This window comes from Vombatus ursinus, unplaced genomic scaffold, assembly GCF_900497805.2.
Source record: "Vombatus ursinus unplaced genomic scaffold, bare-nosed wombat genome assembly UNPS02014801.1, whole genome shotgun sequence".
Lineage (NCBI taxonomy): Eukaryota > Metazoa > Chordata > Mammalia > Diprotodontia > Vombatidae > Vombatus > Vombatus ursinus.
The window spans coordinates 29,020,651-29,044,303 of record NW_020954579.1 but is presented as its reverse complement, the minus strand read 5'-3'; the positions used below and the strand labels follow the sequence as shown (position 1 = coordinate 29,044,303).

At 47.4% G+C, this 23,653-nt stretch overlaps 2 protein-coding genes across 3 annotated transcripts in view; both read right to left on the bottom strand.

Annotated features, from left to right (window-relative positions):
- FASN (fatty acid synthase) overlaps positions 1–15,526 on the bottom strand; it is a 58,725-nt gene extending 43,199 nt beyond the window's left edge. Inside the window, exons 1-6 of the mRNA XM_027872997.1 lie at positions 15,443–15,526; positions 9,181–9,321; positions 7,123–7,275; positions 3,594–3,767; positions 2,500–2,700; positions 1,375–1,497 (exon numbers count right to left, since the gene is read on the bottom strand). Of these exons, the coding sequence (XP_027728798.1) occupies positions 1,375–1,497; positions 2,500–2,700; positions 3,594–3,767; positions 7,123–7,275; positions 9,181–9,307 (778 nt within the window). The 5' untranslated portion in view covers positions 9,308–9,321; positions 15,443–15,526. The remainder of the gene's footprint in view (positions 1–1,374; positions 1,498–2,499; positions 2,701–3,593; positions 3,768–7,122; positions 7,276–9,180; positions 9,322–15,442) is intronic.
- A 4,972-nt stretch (positions 15,527–20,498) lies between these two features.
- LOC114050733 (coiled-coil domain-containing protein 57-like) overlaps positions 20,499–23,653 on the bottom strand; it is a 195,991-nt gene continuing 192,836 nt past the window's right edge. For both annotated transcript variants that reach the window (XM_027872596.1, XM_027872597.1), the window contains one exon: positions 20,499–21,203. In XM_027872596.1, coding sequence (XP_027728397.1) covers positions 20,998–21,203 — 206 coding nt within the window. In that variant the 3' untranslated portion in view covers positions 20,499–20,997. The remainder of the gene's footprint in view (positions 21,204–23,653) is intronic.

Below are 23,653 nucleotides of genomic sequence, written 5' to 3'. Positions count from 1 at the left end.
ATACCATCCATGAAACCTCTAACAACACCCTCTAAATGTGAATGGATCCCAAAGCTCTGTCCTATTCTGTCTCTCTCGGGATTAAGTGACTTGCCCAGGGTCACACAGCTGGTGAGTATCATGTGTCTGAGGCCGGATTTGAACTCAGGTCCTCCTAACTCCAGGGCCGGTGCTCTTTCCATTGAGCCACCTAGTTGCCCCCCGGGCCCTATTCTCTTTCCTCTCTCTACTCTCTGTTGGTGACTTCATCAACTCCCATGGGTCCAATTATCACCTCTACCTGGATGTCTCCCAGATCCAGCCCTAGCCTCTCTCTTGAGCTCTAGCCCCTCACCACCAACTGCTCAGTGGACATTTAAAACAAGACGCCCCACTGGCATTTCAAACTAAATATGTTCAAAACAGAACTCACTGTCTTTCCAAACTCACCCCCTTTCAGACTCCCCTTTCTCTATCCTTCTGGTCACATGAGTGTTCCACACTGATGTCAGCCTCTAATCTTTGCCCTCACTCATTCCATGTATCCCCTCGGTTGCCAAATCTTCCCATTGATAATTCCAAAACAGCTTAGACAACTCATCCTTTCCTTTCTACTTGCAAAATCACTAATCTGGTTCAGACTCTCATCAAATCTTCCTTGGACACCTTTCTAATTGGCCTCCCTTCCCCAAGTCACTACTGCAATCAGCTGCTAAAGTGACTTTTGGAGGTTTGACTACAACACTACTCAGTAAATTCCAGAGGCTCCCTGTTACTTCTAGGATCCAATATAACCTGCTGCTCAGTTTGGTATTTAAAGCCCTTTACAACCTGGCCATTTCTTCCTTTCTTGACTCATTATGCAACATTCCCCTTCATCCACACTATTCCTCATATATCCACACTATCTCCCACCTCCATACCTCGAGTACATTCCCCCTTCACTTCTGCCTTTCAGAATTCTTATTTTCCTTGAAAGTTCAACTCAAATGCCATTTTCTACATGCAATCTTTCCTGATTTCCAGAGCTGCCAGTCCAAGCCTCCCTCCCCTCAATAAATGACCATCTGTCTTTCTTGTATATACCTACATTTCTGTGTGTTGTTTCCTTTGGCTAGGTTTTAAGCTCCTCAAAAGGCAGGGACTGTCTTTGTATGCCCAGCCCCTGGTAGAGTGCCTGGCACATAGTATGTGCTTAGTAAATACTTGCTGATCAGGTGAGTGGTGTGGCTTCCCATGGCACTAGTTGGGGCTAAAGTCTTCTTGGCCTCCAAAGAGGCTGTACTAGGAGGGCAGAACAAGGCCCAAATAACAGCACCCAAGACACGCTCCATCTGCTGTTGCTAGTTCTCGCCCGGTGACCCTGGTAACCCAACCCCTGACCTCATGACCCACCTTGCTCCTTATAGCCATCTGTATTGGTGCCTGCATTCAATACTGTGGCATAAACCCTCTTTGCCATGGATTTCTTCAGCATTAGGATGGCCACCACAGCCTCAGACCGGCAATACCCATTCCCTGAGGGAAAAGACAAGATTCTCTTAGGACTTCATATTTGCCCTTCAACATAAACCAAAGAAAAGGTTAGCTTTAGGCTCCTACCCCTGCCCTCTTGAGGACATGGCTCAGTGTCAGTTTCTGCATCTAAGAAACAGATGTCACTCCTCAAATTGCCCCCACAGGTGTCTCAGTGAGAACTCAGCCACTGAGTAGCTGGACCAGGCTAAGAGTAAAGGCTGGGAGGAAGAAGCCAGTGGTTGAAGTCACAGCACCCTGAATGCTAGAGCAGGAAGACACCTTGCAGAGCATTTGGTTCAACTCCCTCATCTTAAAGAATTGGGGAAACTGAGGCTCAGAAAGACTTGGTGTTAGCCCATGTTGAACTGCCCCTCCTGGCTAGCTGGGAAAATTCCCATAAGGCCAGATCATCAGCCAGTCTTTTACTGGGCCAGACTTATTGAAATAAATGATGGGAGAATTTTCATATTCCATGGGCCCTCAGAGATATTTTAATCTAATCCTCTCATTTTACAGATGAGGAAACTGAGGCCTAGAGAGCAGTTTACTACATTACAGAAAGTTGGTGGCAGATCAGAGACAGCCAGTGTGGCTTTGGCCCATTCCGCTAAAGCACACTGCCTGAGTCCTTAAGAATAATAAGAGATGATGTCCCTATGGGGTCTCAGAGTCTATGAAGTCCTTTACGTTTATCATCTCATTTGATTCTCACCAGAACACTGTAAGGTGTGTTTTTATTCTCTCCATTTTAAAGAGAAATGACCTGAGCTGGGCCACACAGCTAGTCAGTGGCAGAATCTGAACACAGGTCTCTCCATATTGCACATCCAGTGAACTTTCCATTATGTACTATATTGCCTCTTCTGAAAGCATGACTAGAAAGTGGGGCTAGCTAGGGTACAGCAGAGACATATTTGTTTGCTATTGCTGTTACTGCTATCCTGCGCCATCTCCGTGGAAGGCTCCTGACACAAGGCTGCTGGTAAGCCCCTCCCTCATTACCTGAAGCATCGTAGGCCTTGCAGGTCCCCTCAGGACTAAGCATGCCCAGCTTCATGAACTGGAGTGAGGTGTTGGGCTTGAGCAGGACATTAATGCCCCCTACAATGGCAGCACAACATTCCCCGGAAGCGACGGCCTGGAACGCACTATGCATAGCTACAAGGCTGGAGGAACATGCAGTGTCCACGGCAATACTTGGTCCTGCAAACAAGAGCACAAGTGATAGGATCAGGAAGTGGGGATGTAGAGGAGGGGGAGAGAGTCGGGAAGTCTCTGTCTCCAACTTGGCTGAGGAAGAGACAACTGGACAACACAGGGGTCGTGGGGACCTCCATAAAGATTTGTGTCTAGAAAGAAGCAGGGGCTAGACTATGGACTCTAAGCAGCCCCAACCCTGCCCAGTGCCCACAGGGTCCATTATCAGCATCATCACACAATTTACTGATATACTGAGCCCCAGAGAATCCTAGAACTTAAGACCTTAAGGACCTCAGAAGAGCCCCAGGGGCTTCCTAATAAGTCATTTATAGGATCAAAGATCTGGAACTGGATGAAACCTTGAAGGTCCTTTTACAGATGACTTAAGTGAGGCCTAGACCAATATGATACCAATGTAAGGAGCAGAGTCAAGGCCCCTTACTCTAATCCTATGCTCTTTCTACTCTCACTATCATGCTTTTGTTCAGTCATTTTTCAGTCATGTCTGGCTCTGTGTAACTCCATTTGGGGTTTTCTTGGCAAAGATACTGGATTAGTTTGCCATTTCCTTCTCTCGTTCATTTTATACATAGGGAAACAGAGGCAAACAGGACTAAGTGACTTGCCCAGGGTCACACAGCTAGTAAGTGTTTGAGGCCAGATTTGAACTCAGGAAGATGAATCTTTCTGATTCCAGACCCAGAGTTCTATTTACTATACCATCTGGCTGCCCATTATCTTTTCTAGGAAAGTGGGAAAAGAAGAAAGGAGGCATCTTTCTTTTCCCTATAACTGGGAAGACAGAGGCCCAGAGTGTGTGTGGGGGGAAAGGGAATGGTTGGAAGTCACAGAGAATCAGTGTTTGTCACGCTGGGTCCCATGACCCCCTCACCCACCTTTTAGGTCAAAGAAGTAGGACAGCCGATTAGCCATCATGGCCCGCTGGCAGCCAATCATGCTGTAGCCCACGAGTGTCTCCGGGTCTCTGCTCAGGGCCTCGGAGGCCTCTGACCCACTCACACCCACCCATACACCGGTGTTGGTCCCTCGAAGTGCAATTGGGTTGATGCCTGCCAGGGAAGCAAAACTCTCAGTGTTTGGGGTGTGCACATTCAGAGAATGCCTCTCACCCTAGCAGCCTAGGAGACATGAAGCTGCCTTGGCATCAGGGGCAGTTTTTTCCCCTCTACCTTGGAGGACCCTTACTTTTGGCTGGACCCTCTCTAGTCCTACGGCAGAACTTAGCTGAAATTGTGATTTTCGGAGCCCATGTTAGACCGGGAAAAAAAACCACAGGGCCAAGAAAACATTCTTCCTAATAAGACAGGAGGGATGGGTAGAAGGGAAGAAGAAAATGTGAAATAGCTTGGAAAGAGTTTAGGGATTTTTTTTCCTCTTCAGAAATCCAGAAGGATATTGGGAATTAGCAGGCTATGAGGAGAAGAGGAGAGGTAGAGGGAAGACAGGTTCACACTTCTCTATTTGTATAAGACCTAGGATTCAAGCCCACAGAACTTGGGACCAAAGAGGGACAAAGGACAAATTGTCAAATATGTTTCCAGCATCAGACTTAAAGATGCATTCATTTGAGCTGTGGGTGCTGGGAGAACAGAGAGATGCATCGATGGGAGGGACCCTCTCTCCCTAAGAATGCGCTTGTCTCCAGTTATTCGGCTGGAAACAGATTAAACACATCACTGACCAAATGATCACCCAAGTGTTAACAGCCTGGTCGGCTGAGATACTGTAACCCAAGGACACAAAAGTCAAGTGTCCACAGATGCAAGGAAGAGATGGACATCGACTACATCTGGGGCTCTCAAGGGCAGGGGCAGAGAGGCTGCAGGGAAAGATCCTTGGGAGGTTTTCTCTTCTTTACCAGTGAACTAGCTAGGAGTACAGCTCCTCCCCATTCTACCCCCAAATCTGCTGTGCCCTGTATGCAAATGGTCCGCTAATGGCCTAGACAGCATTCACTGTTAACACCCCAATTAAGGTACAACCTGTGCCACTGTGTCTGACTAAATGACTATGTTCCCTGAACGACAGCTCATACAGAAAGGAGCACTCCTATATTTTGACTTAGGCTGAAAAAACAAACAAAAAAACCCAAAACAAACAAACAAAACAAAAAACCGGTGGCTAGCCCAGGGGTGGGGAACCTGCAGCCTCAAGGCCACATGTGACCTTCTAGGGCTTAGCCCATCAAGTGACCACTGGACATTAGTCCATCACACACAGGTACACAAGCCAGACGTCCTCCCTTTTGCACCGTGACCACTTCCTCCACATCAAAAATTGGCTAAGAGTATCGAAAGATATTCCCAAATGTTAGGAGGTTCCTAATTCCCCAGGGTTCCCTACCCATAGAAAATAAGAAGGGCTTTCATAGGCAATTAGGTCCAGCCCCCTCATTTTTCAGATGAGGAAACAGAGTCTGAGACAGGTCAAGTAACTTGCTCAGAGTTACTCAGCTCGTAAGTGTCTGAGGCAGGATCTGAACTCAGGTCTTTCTGATTCTAAGCCTGGAACTACTACACATCATCATCCTGTTCCCAAATAAGACAGTAGTACTAGATGGTCCAGTTTTTGCCAACTAGATTATAGATTTAGGGCTAGAAAAGATCTCAGAAAACATTTTGTCCAATACATTAATTTTACAGATGAACAAACTGAGGCCCTAGCAATTTAAGCGACTTGACCTAGTAAACACAGGTGGTAAATGGCAAAGGTAAGATTTGAACCTGGTCCCAATTCCAAATTAGTAGCCACATGCTGAGTCTGTGACTAGGAAATGAGGAGTGATTTCAAATAAAGACAAGGAATATCTATAGTACTCCTCACAGGTCCAGTATTTAAATGGAATGAAACCCTTGGGCTATTCAAGGGACCCAGGGCCCACAACAGAAAAACTCAGGCACAGAGAAAATTGGACCAACCCAGCCTCCTGGTGTTTTTTCTGGCCACAGATGACCTATCTCCCTTAAAAAAGGAGCAGAGTTAATCAGGCAGTTTTTCCTTGATGCCCAAATTCTGGGGGTGTGGAAAGGCATTGGGATACTTTCTAGAAGTGAGTTAGGAGGGGAAGGAGTATTAGGCATAGTGTGAAACAGGAGAGATAGTAAGAAATTAAAAGCAGGGAAGGTTTAGAGTTGCCAAAAGAGGGCTGGGCAGGGAGGGTGAGTAAAGAGTAGAAAAGGAAAGGGCAGAGAATGCAGGGAAAAGGAAGTGAAGAGGGGGCAGGGCAAGGAGAAGGTGGAGGAGAAGAGAGGTGAAGGAGGTGGGGAAGGGGCCCTGCAGCCACTTGATCTATTCCAAGTGAGAAAGGCCCCTGCAGCAATGTGATACAGAGAAGAGCCAGGCTGCCAGAGAGCTCCCACTGGCAGAAGAATGGGCATGGAAGCTGTGATGGCAATAAGAAGCATTATCAGAAAGGCCTGGCACTGATGGAGGAAGAAGGTGGAACATTCCCCACAGAGATGTGTGGACTAGAGGAGAAATGGACTTCCCAGCCCAGGAGAGTGGGAGGAAGCCAGGCGACAATGGCTGAGCAGACAAGCGAGCAGCAGGGAGTCCTGGGGTGGCTGCTGGTTGTGTGGTCTTCCGAATCTGCAGTCCCTGAAGGTTTACGTGTGCCCTCCTTATGGCTTGGCTCTAGGAGTCAGAGCTGGAGAGTGGGAGGTGAAAGCCTTGGGAGGGGGAGAGGGATGGGAGACTAGGAAAAATGGGGGCAGGATCTGGGCTAATTGAGCTGGAAAAAATCTCGGTCATTGATCTGCTCTGTGAAATACACCCAGCCCACCCCCTCAACAGCCAGCTCTAGGCTTTGAATGTTCAGCTGGCAATAGGGTGGGTGGCTGTTTGGTTCCTCCCCCCCACAGAGATCACCTCGAGGGTATTTGAGGAGAGTCTCAGCCCCAGTTCAGCCTCCATCTTAGGTCAGAGGAAATCCCAGAGCCCCAGTCCATTATTTCTCAACCTAGTGACACCTATTGTCCCACCAAGGAATTTTTTCTTTCCCCACCTCCTCCTTCTATCCCTTGATCAAATTCTGGCTGATAAGAGAAAGCAAACAATGGAAGTTATCAGATATCAAGGACATCTCAGCGACAAACTGGTTAAAAAACAGTAACCCCATCCTATCACCCCCCCCAACCCCAGTCCACCCACCAGTCTTAAGCCAGGGCTGACTAAAATTCAGAAGCACAAATCAGTTAACCACTCCTACCTAGGAGCCTCCAGAAGAGGTATCTGTTCCTTCCCACTCACTTCTGACTACACATAAGGCTGAGAACCACCTCCTCTGGAGCTCCATTCCAGACCATTTGGGACTATTGAGAGACCCTGTTCCTGAACAGGGCTGAGTGATTCCCCCCCCCCCCCCCCCGCCCCACAAGCCTAACTGACCAGGACACTGCCACTCACCTCCATCCACGATAGCTTCATAGGTCACTTCCAGTAGTAAACGGAGTTGGGGGTCCATTGTGTGAGCCTGTATGGGGTGGACCCCGAAGAAGGAAGCATCAAACTTGGACAGGTCCTTTAGTTTGCCTGATCTCTTAGGCAGTCCATAGAGCCCTGTAAGGAGACAGAGGCAACATTCCTAGTGTCTGGCCCCAAGGCAGACAAATTTCTCCTCTCTAGGCAGTCTTCTCTTCCTCCTCTTCAGCCAAGAATTACTGATCACCCACCCTGAGACCCATGACATTCCTCACCCTCAAAGAGGTCAGAGTAGATAGGTGAATTGAAAAAGTGCAGTTCCAACAGGTGTCTCAGCTAAGCTACAAGGAATTCAGAGAAGTCAGTGATCACAGAGCAAGGAGAAAGCTTCATGGGGGAGAGTGGGGCAGCTAGAGAATGAGAGACTGGGCGGTCTAGGCAGCACTAAATCTAATGTGTAGGCAGCCTGGTTCTCCTCACTCCCTCTCACTATCATGAAAGTCAGTCCCATTAGGACTCCCGGCTTTGGCACAGTGACATTGCCGTGGGCTAGGCTAGGGGGAACATTGGGCCACATCAGCATTCTGCACCTCTATGCCTAAGCTGGGAAGCCCTCGGCCCAGTCTGATGTTGGCTGAGCCCTGTAGACTGGCTCTGGTGAGTCATATCCTGCCTGTCAGGTAGGACAGCTCCAGAGAACCAAGCTGGGCGTGAAGGGGGTTCATACTGAGTGTTTCTCTGACAGGTTGTGTGACTGAGGGGAGGGAATAAAGGTGCCAGAAGTGTCCATGTACACTGCTGGGTCAAGGAAGCCATGTAGGGAGGGCCTGGAGACATCCCCCGAAAACACTTCATTAACTTTCCCCCCCCAGACTCCAACAGGAGCTTTTCTTTCCCTGTACCACATCCTAGAAATAGTTTTTCAGGACCAACTCAGAGGAATTAACCCACCTTGTGGTCCTAATTTAAACAAAGTACCTCCTATTCCTCCAACTGGGAGGCAAGCTGGGCAGAGGAGGTTGGCACTGCAGCAAAACAATAAGGATGTATAGCCTGCACATTTGAGAAGAAAAGCTAATGAAGCTACTGTGAACTCAGCTCTTCAGGACTAGTTCTGGAGTGGACCTAGGGGAAGGGGAGGACATTCCTGGAAACTACTATGCAAACCCCACTACAAGATAAGCATCTCAGTGGAGCGGGAAGTGAAGAAGAAGAGGAAGATGAAATTCCCTGAAGGGAAGACTGAGGCACCTGGGGCGAAAAGTCACAGAACCAGAGAGCTGGAATGGGCCGAAGAGATCACTTAGTACAAAGCCCTCATTTTACAGGAGAGGAAGCAGAATGACCAGAAGAGATCCTTGGGAAAAGGGGAGACCTACTATCTTTCGACCTACTATCTTGCCAAGATTGTTGTAAAATGTTAGGAAGCAGGACTGACCAATAACCACCAAAGACTTCTAGGCTGAAAGAGATGCCGGTTCAGGAGAGATCATGTCACAGTAAAAAGGAAAGAAGGGTAGGGTGGGAGGGAGTCACTGGACATCATCTAGTTCAGGAGCTCGTAACATTTTTTGTGCCATGGACTCCTCTGGGAATCTGGTCAAGCCTGCAGCCCCCTCCTCAGAATGTTTTTATTTCATTTTCTAATTTAGTAGTATTTTATTTTTTCAAGTTACATGTAAAGACAATTTTCAGAATGTTTTAAAATGCTTAAGATAAATACACAGGATTACAAAGGAAGTCAATCATACTGATATGATTATTGATGATTAAAAAAACAAACAAAAACTCCCCTAAATTCACAGACCCCAGGTTAGGAACACCTGTTCTAGTTCAACCATGACATTTTACAGATGAAGAAAGATAGCCTCAGAGAGGGGAGAAATGACTGGCCTAAAGTCACGTGGCTAATTAGAAGGAGGTGGGTATGGAAGTTGGCCAGAATCCAGGTATTCCTATTTCCAGGCCAAAGCTTTTCCCTCCCTAGCCCAAGTCACTTTCTCCTCCTTGCTCACAAGGCCCAGGCTCATTGCACGCACTCACCTGCCTTCCACCGTCTGTCATCATCTGTGACCATATCCACACCTCCGATCAAGTTATCCCAGAACTCCTGAAGATTTTCTGACTTGGGAAACCTTCCCGCCATTCCTGCAATCACCACCTCCTCCATGTTTCAGCTCTTCTCTGTAGGGTAAGGAGGGGAAGGAGAAGCCGAAAACTAGCAATGGAGTCCCAGCATACGAAGAGAAAAAGCAAGTTGAAGAACTGGTTATATAGAGTTCCCACCCACCACCTCCACTATGTTTCACTGGCTGATCCAAGGGAGATCTCTCTTGAAGACACCAAGAGGACGCTCATGTCTCTGGGAGAAACCAGTCCTGGCTTCAGCTGGCTGCCCGTGGGATCCTACTGCATTGCTGAGAGGGAGAGGCCGGGGCTTATTGGTAGGGCTGAATGACTAAGTCCAGAAACGGGCAGAATCAAGGAGAGGAAGGAGATAACCATGAGAAAGGAGATAAAATCACTTCAGACTGCCCTAAATTTCCTCCAAAATTCATGTAAAGAGTTGTCTGCCCATCAAGAACCTTGAACCTCATCAGAAAAAAAAAAAAAAAAGAATATAGGGGCAGCTAGGTGGCACAGTAGATAGAGCACCGGACCTGGAGTCAGGAGGACCTGAGTTCAATTCCAGCCTCTGATGCTTGACGCTTCCTAGCTGTGTGACCCTGGGCAAGTCACTTAACCCTGACTGCCTTGAACAAAAAGGAAAAAAAAAAGAGTATAAAGAAAAAATGATTACCTTCAGGTTCAAAGATAAAAAGACTCTGGTTTTTAAGGCCTGGCCCCTTCCTACCTTTCTAGTCTTCTTATATTTTACTCTCCTCCGCATATGCAGCAATCTAGTGACACTGACCTCTTTGCTGCTCCTGATCCTCAAGCTAGATATTCAATCTCCAATTTCTGAACATTTTCAGTGGCTGTCCCCCAGGCCTGGAACTCTTTCTCTTCTTGTCTTCAGGGTCTTTAGCTTCAAGTCTCAACTGAAGCCCAACCTTTTGCAATAATTCTTTCCTAGTTCTTCTTAATCTTAGTGCCTTCCCTCTGAGATTATCTTCCATTTATACAGTCTTACATTTTGTTTGTACACAATTTGTTCACAGCATTAGAGAGTGAACCCCTTGAGAGCAGGAATTGATTTTTGCCTTTCTTTGCGTCCCAAGCACTTAGCATGATACCTTGTTAGGTGGGCACTTAATAAATGCTGGTTGACTTGGGGAAAAAAAATTTTTTTTAAAAGAGTAAAACTTAATCCATGCAAAAATCAGAGCTGCATTGGAGATAGAGGGGTGTGAGGGATGTTAGAAATGTGAGGAGAGTGAAGGAGGCCAAACCATGGTGGGAATACGGGGCAGGGGAAGAAAGCGATAGGGAGGGAGATACAGAAATCAAATACTGGAGCGAAGTTGAGACCTGGAGACACTCAAGGTAGTAAGATGGGAGAAAGTCTGAATAGATGAAGAAAGAAGAGAAGAAGGGTATGTTGGCAAAAAGCCAGAACAATAGGGAAGAGAGACCTAGGAAAATCAACAGAGATAGAGGCCCAAGTCAAATCTCTTTGCTTCTGGGGGAGGAGCTGAGCTGAGCAGGGTCCTGGGGAGGAAGCACAAAGAATGACTTTCTGGACTCCCCCATGGCTCCGGCGTCCCAGGGAAACTTTAAGGAGAAATAACAGCATTGCCTGTTGCTTCCCCTTTTCCTTAGTCCTTGCTGTGAGGTAGGATAGGGAATCATCCCTAACACTGATCTTTCTCTGATCCCCTCCCAGTTCCCTAGCTGAGGGCCTGGAAGCTCAGGGGCTCCATCTCTCCAGGGGCTCCTGAGGCCTCCAGACCCAGATCACTGATGCAGAACTAGAACATTACCTGGTCCAAATCCTTAGAGTTTTACAGATGAGGAAACTGATGATGGGGTCAACTGTCTTATTAAGTAACAGAGCAGGGAATCCAACCCAGGTCATAGGCTCAAAAGCTGCAAGGGACCTTAGAAGGCCATTTAACCCAAGGCCTTCATTTTACAGATGAGGAAAACATTTGCCTGAGGTTGTACAGGTAGAGCAAGTAGCCAAACTAAGGTGCTTTGACTCTGGATCCACAGCTCATTCTACTAGGCCAGAATCCAGTCTCCTGGAGGGAGCCTGAGATTCCAGGCTGCAAAGCACACCTACCCTTTCTTCTTCCTCTGCCAGGAGGGCACAGAAGGCCAGGGATAGGGCTTGGCCACTTTCCCTCAGGTGAACTCTCTGGCTTTTGGCCAATTGCCAAGGCTCTGGAGGAAAAGGGAGGCTGATGTTCATGACTGGACGGTCATTAAGACCAGATCACTCCCCACCAGCTGCCCCCGAGCCAGAGTGACCCTCTTGGTTCTAGTCTCCCCAGGCAGGCCAGAGATAGGAGGTTCTTTCATTATTGACAAATCAACAGATTTATCAGTAAACAATGGAGGGCAGGGCACAGGCAGAGGAAAGCAAGCACTAAATTTGGGAGTCACAAGGCCTGGGTTTGAATCCTAGCCCCTTTCAAGATCAAATGAACTAGCTTAGGAAAGCTGCTTGCTCCATTCTCTCTGGGCCTCAATTTTTCATCTGTAAAATGAGGGAGATGAGATTACCTGGCCTTTCAAGACCCTTCTAGTTCTCAATCCTGAGGTCTCACAATTCATTTGTCTACAATATACAAGGCATTGTGGGAGACACAGAAATGAGTTATGAGGATTCCCCAAGATCAATTCCTTAAGGAATTGATAGTCTAGCTGGGCAAGATAGACACATAAAAAAAGCTCAATGATGGACATGCTGTGTAAGTGGAGGCAATAAATGCTAAAGGAAATCAGAGGTGGTGGTGGGATTCATTTCCAGCTAATGTATGACTTCAGAACTTAGCACAGTGATGGGCACATAGTAGGCACTTAAATGCTTGTTAACTGATGTCCCAGCCCTGGGTCCTCAAATTTTATATCTCTTTCCATTCTAATATCTATCTTGCAGGGGGATGGAATGGGCACCTGGGTGTCCCTTATTATCCAAAGGAAACAGAAGGTCAATTGCCTTGTTCCTTATCTTCCTTTAAGGAGGTAATTTCAGTATCCTGTGACTGGTGGTTGTTGGTCCCAGAGCCTGATTGTAACCACATGTCTAAGCCTTGAGGGGAGAAACAGCCCTTAGGGGGCTTAGAGCACGAAGGAAGGAAGAGCCACTATCCCATTTCTAAAATGACCTGTAATTGGCACACATACACCTCAGAAATCCAGGAAGGAATCATGGGTCAGTCCTGCTACAATTCCATTCTCCAGTCAAGCTTTCCTTGGGATCTATCTCCAGGCCTTCTTTCACCTCCTAGGGTAGAGTATGAGGTAGGGGGTCTGAAGGAGAGGAGGAAGTGGCTACTTTTCCACTGATCAGGCTGTTTCTGCCCACTGCTGTCCCGATATTCAGACTAGGCTCAGGAAGATGGTAGAAAACACTCTTCTGTCCCAGGTAATTACATGGAGAGTTCCAGGAACTCTCTAGGCCAGGGGCTCATGACCTTTTTAGTCGCCAGGGACCCCTTTGACTGTCAGGTCAAGTCTAGGGACCCCTTCTCAGAATGATATTTTTTAAATGTATAAAACAAAATACACAGGATTACAAAGGAGACCAATTACATAGAAACAGTTATCAAAATATTTTTTAAAGCAAGATCATGGACCTCAGGTTAAGAACCATTGTTCTAGGCAGTGGAAACCCTAGAGGGCCATGGGATCAGAACCTTGGGTAGCAAGGACAAGACCAGGGGCAGCTACGTTTTCACAATTTGAGCAACTGATGACACAGGTGAATTGTTCTCCATCAGCCCTCTGAAAACCGGCAGAGCTAATGATTAAATAGCATGGAGTACCCTTCCTGTAGGAGGAATCCATCCTTTGGCTTCTCTAAGTAGAGTGAGAAAAGCCTCCTATCTCCCCAGGACTCTCACACAGGGTAGGTTTCAGTTCTCTCTCCTAATGACAGAGGCAGGTAGGATCTACTGAGGGGAGGGAGGGAGCAGTTTTTCCTCCTGCTCAAAGCTCTTTCTCTATCTTGTGGAATAAGCAGTCTTTCATCCACTCCATATGACTGGTGTGGAACTCCCAGGCACCAGCTTGCCTCGTTCCAGAAATCGGTTCCTCTGTTCTCTACCTACTTGCTATGCACACGGAGTTCTGGTTGGGAGGAAATGCTTGGCTGGGCCCTTCCAAGGCCAAGCTTCCCAGGAACAAACTTCCAAGGCTGTTTGCTGTGGGTCCATGTTTCTCCACACATTCTCTGTGCCTCCTAACTGGGTGATCTGTCTTTCCCTCTCCCATGCTGGAGAGGTGGCTATCAGCACTTAGCCTGGGCTGAGGCTTCTGAAGGAAAGGGGCTCGAGAAAAGAGGTAGGGTAGTCTTGCTTACTTTTGTACTCTGTAAGCTTCAGTGGCCTCAATTTTGAAATCCTCAGCAAATACACTCAAAGGTACACAAAAGGTCCTCCAAGGTCCTGTAGTTGCAGTTCTCCTGCCCTTTTCCACGCTGCCCACATCACTTGGCACTCCCTGTTCTGTTCTCTATTTGCTTTCTCTCCTAGAGGACCTTAGTGAGGATACTACAGGCAGCTTGTCAGCAAAGCCACTCCCCAAGATGAGGAGAAAAGTCATTTCCTCTCCTTGCCAGGTCACTGACGGTCAGATCTAGAAAGAACCTTAGAGGTTCTGTAGGAATGTGATACCTGATGTGGTGAAATTACTTGTCCAAAGTTACCCAGCTATCTAGTGGCAGTTAAGACTGGAACCCAGGTCATCAGACTTCTAGTCCAATGCTCTGGCCACTGTAACCACCACCTCCCTGGGGAGAAGACCTCCAGAGGCCAGACTAAGTGAGGCTCTATAGGTAAAGGGACCACATAGCTCCCAAATATGGAGAATATTTTTCCCCACAGCAACCAACGTCTCCAACAAGACCAAAGTCTGGGTGGCTAACATGCAGAAAATCCCTTTGCTTGTCCTAGTTTCTGCCTCACACACACACAAAAAAGAGACAGGGCTGAGAACTTAGTTTCCAGTGGCATTATTCACAGGAAGGGGACTGTACCCCCCTTCACGAGTTCCCATACACACAGAGGCTGCATTATGTGCAGGGTGAGGAGGAGGCTGAAGGAAGAGAGAGAGGAACAGAGTATTTTTTTTTTTTTAATCTTCAGGTCTACTGGTAGCTGCAGCCCTGGCCAAGCCCGTGTGTAACTCCATCTCCAAGGGCTGAGATCAAAATGGCTGTTTGTAGAACCTGCACAATGCAGCAAGCACACTCCATTCCCATCTCTCCTTCTCTCTCCTCTGCTATTACCTCACCTACTCATTGCATTTCCCCCATCCCCCATTCGAGCTCATCTACACCCCTCCTCCTCCCCCTACCTTCCTGAGCAGGGAGGATTCCCTGCCAGTGAGGTGGAGTTTCAAACCAGATTCCCTTCTGTTCCTTGGTCAGGCCCCTGATCAGCTGAAAGGAGGTTTAGGGTCAACTTAGGAATTTGATGCCTAACTGCTCCTTCCACAGCAAAGGTTAAAGTGCAGCTAAGGGTGGGGGTGGGGGGGGTAAGGGAAGCAAGCAGGGGGCATTTAAAAGGAGTTAACAATTTGAGTCCAGTTGCTTTGGCGAGGTATATACTGCTTGATGAAAAGCTAAGCGCGTGACATCCGGTCTCCCCCTCACTCTACAGGCTCCCCAAATTTCCTAATACAAGCAGAGAGAGCCCTGTCTGGGCAGAATCTTAGCCACAGCCTCCTGCTCCAGAGGCAGGTAAGCTCCTCCTTCAGCATCCACACGGTAGTAGTTACAGGCGAGGAGAACCGCATGAGCTTTAATGAGGAAGCGCACACCCGGTTATTACGGCACCCCCCACCTTCTTCTCTCGGGCAAGGCCTCAACTCGGCCCACTTTGCTCTGCCCCTGATGGGGACCAGGTGGCCTGGATCCAAGTCCTGGATGGAGGGGGGGAGGTTGGGCTAGCAAGGCCATGCCTCCTCGGTAGCCTGATGGGGGGGCAAGATAGTTCTCCCCCCAACCCCGCCCCTGCCCAGAGCACGAGGGTCTCCAGCGCCCGGCGCTCTTATCGCTCTGGCCTTGACCTCGGATGCGGAGCTTCCGTGGTCCCCCCCCTCTCGTGCATCCCAGCTCCCCAGCTCTCGGTGGCCCAGGGCGGAGGGGTGAAGCACGCTGTCGGCTTTTTCTTTTCTTTTTTTGTCTGCTTGTTACCTGGGCCAGCTGCGGGGCTGCGTGACGGGAGTGGGGGTCGGGACCCGGCTCGGTCAGGCCGCGGGGGTGATGCTGATGCTGGCGGCGGCGGCGGCGAGCGAGGGATGCCGGCCGAGGGATCCTGGGGCGGGAGGCTGAGTGGAGCTGCTGCTGCTGGGGCTGCTGCGGCGGCGGCGGCGGCGGCGGCGGCGGCTGCTGCTGTTCAGGCTGCGGCGGCCGCTTCCTTTCTCTCTGTCTCCCTCTAGCTCCAGCTCCCGACTCTATTTAAACAGCTGCCATCCTCCCGTGGCCACGCCACATGGGCTGACAGTTTGGCTCTTTCACGCAGGCCAATGAGCGGCCGGGCCCGGCTGCCGGAGCCGGCCGTGGGGTGATCCCTGTGCGCGGGGCTGGCGCGAGTCCCAGAGAGGGGACCCTGGACGGAGGAGGGGGAGGGGGCGCCGGGGAGGGGAGGAGGCGCGCCCCCTCGGGCGGGGCCCGGCGCGGGGAGGGGCGGGACCCGGCGGCTCATCCTCCTCCTCCCCCACCCTCGGCATCCCCCTTTCCCTGTTTTACCCCACCCCCACGCCCCCAGCGGCTCTCTGGCTGCTAGCTGAGTTGTCCCGGGTGGCCCAAACCCTCTTCCCAGGGCCGAGGCGGGGTCGGGAAGGGGGGGGGTCTCCGCTTGCCCTCCGCCCAGTCTCTGGTGTGGGTCCTCCTGCCCACCCCCGCCTCCAGACTGAGTCCGGGACTCCCGCGCGCGTGATTCCGGGTGGGGTGTGTGGGGGGGAAGCGGGCCATGTGTGCAGACGGCGCTGGCAGGTCCCGGAGCGCCATGTGTACAATTAGCCCCCGAAGGGAGCCACGAATGGGAAAGCGGGTGCTCGTGTAGGGCAGAAAGGGGTGCACAGGTGGCGTGGCGGTAAGGGTGGGGGCGCTTCGGCCTAGCCTCGCCGCGCGCACACGTTCCCATGCCGCCGCTTAGGGGAGAAACGGAGTGACTGGGGCTGGACGGGCGCCCTCGGCTCATTCACTCGGCCTCGGCCAATCTGGAGCCTAGGGGCGTGCGCGCCCCTGCCAGGCCGGGCCAATGGCGGGGCCTGTGTAGGTGTTGCTAGGCGATAGGGTGATGAGCTGACTGCGTGGGTGGGTGGGGGATCCAGGCGCGAGCCCGCGGGGTTGCTCGCTGAGCTGGGCGCCGGCCCGCGTGCGGAGGTGGACGCGCATGGAAGCCGCCGTGGCTTATTTGCGGTCATTCACCCCTGCCGAGTGCGCTCCCGCCGGGGTTACTGCAGTTCACGGGCAGGACTGGGCGGGCTCCGCGCTCCCCTCGCCCTCCGCCCCAGGGGGGGCGCTCCCCCTCCCTGTCCATGCTCCCTGAATCCCCGGAAGAGGGCGTGCGGCCTGCTGAACCCTATGTCTCCCTCTTCGCCCTCGGGCATCGAGCCAGTTTTTCTTCCCCAAGACCCTTCTGGGTCCCATTTTGCTGTGGGGGAATCTGTGTGTCTGCCTCCACGCCTTGCTTTGCAGTCTCGTTCACCTTTGGCCGGACCCCACCTGTCCGTAGGGCTTCGATTGAGGCCGAAGGGAGTTCCTGCTGCCTCCCCCCAAGGGGCTGTCTTGGACTCCCTCTGAAGCGTGCTAGTAGTCAAAAGTTAGCCCTCCGGCCTTTTTCCTCTCCTCCTTCCACTGGGTAGGACACCGGATAAATGCAAACCCATTTAACTGGTTGCTTTGGCCAGCTCGGTTTTCTGAGGGTGGGGTAAGGCTCTTTGGGAACATTAAATTTGCCGTTTTCGACGTTAGCAGATACCTGTGCGAGGGAGAACTCGAGTGAGAGACACTTAATTTTAACTTCTTTGGTAGCCGGGTGAAAGAAAACGTATGGAGTTCCGTTTATAAAGCTTTATAAATCTTGTTGAGATGGAGTCCCTGCCCTAGGATGTTTACAAAGTAATTATGGCACAATAGTGGAAAGGAATAGGTGAAATGAGAAAAGTAAAGTGTGCTTGGGAGAGGGGAGAGAGTACTTCTGGCCGAGAAGGAAGGGGAGGTGACATTTGAGCTAACCAAGTCTTGGAAGAAGGATAGGATTTTGACGGTTACAATGGGCTTAGAGGCATTCCAGGAAAAAGAAACTGCTTCATAGAAAAACACTAGATGGGAAAGTATACATTTAAGGGCAAGAAGAAATGAGTAGTGGCATGAGCTCAATTAAACCAGCTCTCTTTCCTTGACACTCTTAGGATTTCTTCCCAATCCCTCGTTCATAGTTCTTTGTTCTGTCAGCCTTCAAGTCCTCAAAAGCTTGGTTTCTGGAAGAAATATGGTAGTGGGATCTTACTGTTTTGGTCTTCCCTCCTCCCTTTCCTTTGTAGTTGAATTTGCAAACTCCATCAGAACAGAAAAGGAGCTATCTCAGAACTTAACTAAGGCCTGAAAGGTGGTTCAGCACTGATTTCCTTAAGAGGAAAGGTTGATTTGTAGTACTTCAGCCATTTCTTTGTTTCCTCTCCCCAGTCACTCAGGTTGTCACTTGAATGGTCTTTGTTCTATCTCCTCTTAATTTCAAGAAATTTTCATTTTCTATCCAGAGGTCATTAGAAATCTGAAGTTCTTAAATCAGGTCTCCCTCTTTCTCTACTGATTTTTGAGGCAATGTCATTTGCCGCTTCCCTCAGGAGATGGCATTGTTTTTGGTAAATGTTGCTACCCTTTGGAGCAAAACTTGACTTTTGGAGTTCATTCTGCTCCCTTAACCTCTTGAAGACATAAGTCTTAAGTAGTGATTTCCATAGTTCCCTGAAGTGCAACATACTCTTTATTTTCCTGGATAAAGGACTTTTTGAAATGACCAGATATAAAGCCAAGGAGACAAATTCTAAACCTATTCTCCCTTTTCCTGTTGGCCAATTCAAATTTAGCTGAAGCACTGATATACTGGATTCTAGGAAGACAAGGATGTTGTTTTCATATCTCTCCAAAATTCTCTCTCTGATTATTCATTATATAGCAAGCAGTTACATAGACCAGTAGCACCACTGGTATTTACAGCATCCTGCAGGAATAGACTGAGGCAATATATCTCCTGGGAAGAAGGTTAGGGAGCTGCTTGCCTAGTTCAGTGTGTGAGCTACATTTTCTAGGAAAGGAAACTGACAGGAAAATGATAAATGTTAACTCAAAGCCCTTAGGAAAATCTAGCTGTTCAAGTCAAATTCAATAGCCCATTTAGTGTATACTCTGCAGATGGTAGATTATAGTAATACAAAAATGAAACCAGTCTCTGCTCTTAAAGAGATTATAATCTAGTGGAAGAGATAATAATTTTAATAAAACAAATGCACAGGAGGGGCAAAATACTGTTTCGAGAGATCCTGGAAGGAATCACTTAGAGCTGGGGATGGGGAAAGCATGAAATCTGGGAAAGTTTTATCTAGAAAGTAGGTCCTGAATTGTATCTTGAAGGAAAAGAAGGGTTGGTTCAGCAGACAGAGATGTGGGAGGAGGCCATTTGAGATCTAGAGAGACCATAAACCACAGCAACAAGTACTGAAGGAGTGCAGGTGGTACAATGAGTAGCTTTGCATTGACTAAACTAAGCTAGTATTGTACTAGGAGTAGGGAAAGGTTGAGAGTTCTGGAAAAAGACAAAATAGAAATGGGGGGAGGAGGAGGGGCAGGGCCAGTATTGACCTCCAGTACTGGCTGTTTTTGTAACAGTGGCATTGCATGTGAATTTCATGTGGGTAAGTGGCAAGACCCTTCTAACAGATGTATTGCTGGTGAAAGGAACCTTTTGGTTGCATGAGAAGGGGCAGGAAACAACATGCATTAGTAGCTGAATAGGTTTTAAATATTTTCTTTTTATTATGAACTTAGCAATCATCAACACAAACATTTCAACCTACAAAGAACAAAAAGGGACGTTTACAAGGTAGTGATAAACCTAACCTATGGTATTGCCTTCTCAACTTTTTTCTTCTGTGTATTTTAAGTATTTTGTTGATGCTATTTTTTTTTTTGCATCTCTATCACGACTCACTAAGTTACACCCCTCCCATTCCCACCCTTTATACCCTAACAGATAAGTATGGTCAAGCAAAACAAATCAACACATTGGCTAGGTCTGAAAATGCCTCACTCTGTACCTCTAGTGGATTACCTTTTTGCCAGTAGGAAGAAGGCAAGGCTTAGGCCCCCTCATTCTGTCTCTGGATCCCAAGGCTACTCATATTGGCCCTGGTTGGAAAAAACACTTAGGTTAGTGCCATAAAGTGGATAAGGCTGTTGAGAATGACACAAGTGCCTGGCCACATATGGTTCCTGCTTTACAAGGAGAATGCTAATGAGATCTAAGGTAGGCCTTTGGAAATTCAAAACCATAGTAAGGTTGTGCCACAAAAAGAATTAAGTCAATATGTCCACAGCCTGCAACACACTGAAATGATCTCCACTATTTAGAAATAACTCTATCATGACCCATTTCTAGATGGTGGCAATAAGGCTGAGCTCATGCCTGGGAGCAGAAATGCTTGTTCCCCCCTCTTGAGATGTAGGATCTCAAAGCATGAAAGGACTCCACCTTCTGCAATAAGGGATCCAGTTTGAATTAATGACACTGGGTGTCCTCATTTAAGAGGAAGTATCTGTGAGGCTAACAAAAGGGTGACTGGGGATAACTTTGGATTAGTATGAAAATGTCTGCTTTCCTAGTGTCACACCATTCTGTAGATCTCCTTATCAAAGCGTCCCACGAGAGTATGGGTCCTGAAAGAGTAGGGTCCAAAGGATATGGCCCTCTTCCTCTTGCAAGGTTGGCACTGAGAAGCTCTATCACAATAATGGTTAAACACTGTGAGGGGAAAATACACAAGAAACACTTCTACTACAGATAGACATCCTCTTCCAGCTCTCTTACCAGGTGTTTTTTTTTGTTTTGTTTTGGGTTTTTTTGGTAATTGGGGTTAAGTGACTTGCCCAGGGTCACACAGCTAGTAAAATGTTAACTATTTGGTCTGAGGCCAGATTTGAACTCAGGTCCTCTTGACTTAAGGGCTGGTGCTCTATCCACTGCACCACCTAGCTGCCCCCAGGTTTTCTTAAAAAAAAAAAATATCCATCATACATACAGGAATATAGGTGGAGCTGGGCATTGTCCACATATCCTAGAAACAGAAGAGCAGTCACTGTATGGGTCTGATAACAGAGAGCCAAGCCCCAGTGTAACAGTAGGTCACTTTTGCTACTGTTAGCCAGGAAGTAAGAGATTTTCATGACATTCTTTAGTTTTGATTCATTGTATAAGTATTTATGCCATATAGGACAACTCACAACCTACCATCAAGACTATTGTAAAAGCTAAGATGCTTGTTAATTTTAATTAACTCTGTAGGCAACACCAATTAAGCCATCTCCAACAAAATGTGTAACATAGAAGTTTCTATTCTTGAATCTAAGAACTTACTTTCCTGCCTTGCTCCTCTATCCCAATCACACCAACAATAGAGCTGTCCACAAATTCCAGTAGATCCTGTCATTGGAGAAGAGAAGAGCTGGGCACTGTCATATTTAGGTTAGTCTTTCACGTTATAATTCCTGATTTTTGATGATTTCTGAGTAATTTTTGGTTTTGCAGGATGGGGCTTAGAGGACTTGGTGGATTTTGGTCTTGGCTGGACCTCCAACTTCATTCCTTCAATGGTAAAAGCTCTGGGAGTCCCTACTGTATCCTGGTTCAGTTCTTGGAGGCTGTCAGCTGCTCTGGGTGCTAGAAGCTCCACTGTGTAAAGAGAAAGAGAAAAGAGTTTTGTTAAGATTATTAAGACTAAAAGATTAAACAAGTTAACATTTTTAAAAATTTTTAAAATTAAGATTGAAAAGGCATGTGATTATTGTATAAGTACAGATGAGAAAATGAAGCTCTGGATATGTTAAGGAACTGGCTGTTGGTTTAAAATTATTTCCCTTTTCCCTTCACCAGCAGGATCTCTTGAATCTCCTGAATGTCTTTAACTGATGCCAGGACAAGTTGGAGAGCCTACAGAAGCAGCTGTTGCAACTGGCTTGCACAACAACTTTAGCTACTGTGTCCTGTCCTCAGTGTCCTGGGGGACAGGAGGTCCTTGTGAACATGTGCTCTTTAAATGCTTCCCTGATCCAGCCTTAGCCCTGTACTCTCCACTGGGGCACTGAGGACACTTGGACCTAGAGAAACACAAGTTCTTGTCATGACTATTTCACAACATGAAATAGAAATGTCATATTCTGGTCCTGTTCTAAGCCAAAAGAAAGAATAATGTGCACTTTTGTGGTTAATAGTTTACTTTAAGTTTCACCTCTCAGGCAGCTTTTTACTAGCTTTCAACAGTTAGTCAGTAAGCATTTGTTTTGTTTTGTTTTGTTTTTTGTCTAGGCAATGGGGTTCAGTGACTTGCCCAGGGTCACACAACTAGTAAGTGTTATGTGTCTCAGGCCAGATTTGAACTCAGGTCCTCCTGAATCCAGGGCTGGTGCTCTATCCACTGAGCCACCTAGCTGCCCCCAGTCAGTAAGCATTTGTTAAACACCTACTAGGTGCCAGGCACCATGCCAAGGATACAGAGTCAAAACAGTCCTTGTCCTCAAGGAGCTCATAATCTACTGGCACCATCATCTGATGTGAATGCTGTCAAAATGAAGCCTAGTACCCCACAGTAGCCATTTGAAAAACGTCTGAGCCAACTGTCTGCTTTTCTATGAGTAAGTTCAAACATTGCACCAGGAGAAGTTGGCTACTTCAGTCAGTCCTACTTCATGTGAACTCAAGCAGGAGAGCTGGAAAAAGCAAATGTTAGAAAATTATAATTGTTCTTCAACTACTTCATCTTTTTCCCTTTGTCATTTATATACAAGTAAGAGTATCTCTTGGTGATTGAGAGAATAAAGTCCTTGGGCTGGTTGAAGGATCCATCCCTGTGTCTTGAGATGGGACTATACTCAGACCACTCCAGAGAAAGAGCTTTTCTTTTCCTCAGAAATTTCCAGTAGTCTCTATCACCTTTCTTAACATCATGTTAGCCTTTTACTACTAAGATAATGCTTCCAGTCTAGGATCACTATGTGCATTACAGGTGTTTTCATTTTTTTTTTTTATTTTGATCTATATATCCCTCTATTGTTCATTCAAGACAATGGACTGTGTTCAGAGGTGAAGTCTGTGGCCATGACTCAGCGCAAAATTTAACTAACCCAAGTGGAACCTGAACCTATTACCTCTACCTCAGCATGACCCCTCCTAAAAACTGACCTAAGACACAAAGTAAAAATAGCCAACTAGAAAAGACATAGGGCACGATCTGAGCAAATTGATGATTGAGGTACATCACATACAGAGCAAGTTGGCTGACTAGTTAGTTACTGAAAGTTAGTTGCTTTCTCTAAATTGCTCCAATCCCCAAATCTCAAAAAAAATGCATGTTACATAATAATTACAACCTTAATCCATAGGAAAATAATGTTCTTCCCCTCTATTATACACATATTAGATATAACATCTCATGAATTAGCCTCTAGAAAATCTTAATACTTGGTGCTCTTGTTCAATATTCCTACTCCCAACCAAACCCATATATTCACTGTGATGAACACAAGTGAGCAGGATAGTCTTGAGACTTCGGGCCTAGGTATAAGGCCTCCCCGTGACAGTAGCTCTACCCAAACCACCACCTGAACAAGAAGAAGACACTGATTCTGCCTAGCCATTTAAAAGAAAAGAGAATATAAAAATCGGACAAATTTTCAGGGGAAAAAAGAGACTCAATGAAATAGAAGGCTTTCAAGTATTTCTGATGAAAAAAGTAGAGCTGAGTAGGAATTCTGAAATGTGAGCACAAGAGTCCAGAAAAATCTAGAAAGGTAGATTTGAGCAAATGGAAGGAGCTATATGATAAAGTGCTAAAATTCTAATGGGGAGAAGAAACAGCTTCCTTTCAGAACTTTAATGTCTTTAAAAGGTATTGACGGAATTAAGTAAGAAAAAGAAGACTTGGGGGTGGATTGGTTCTATTCTGAGGGTTTTAAGAAAGGAAAGAAGGTGAGGCTAAAAGGAATATATGAATGTAAAAAGGAGGAAGAGGGGGTGGGATTTACTATTTTTCACAACTGAAGTGTATGAGAAAAAGTATACAAACGTAGAAGATGTGAGAGGAGTGGGTTTCATATGAACTTCATTCTTATCTGAACCACACAAAG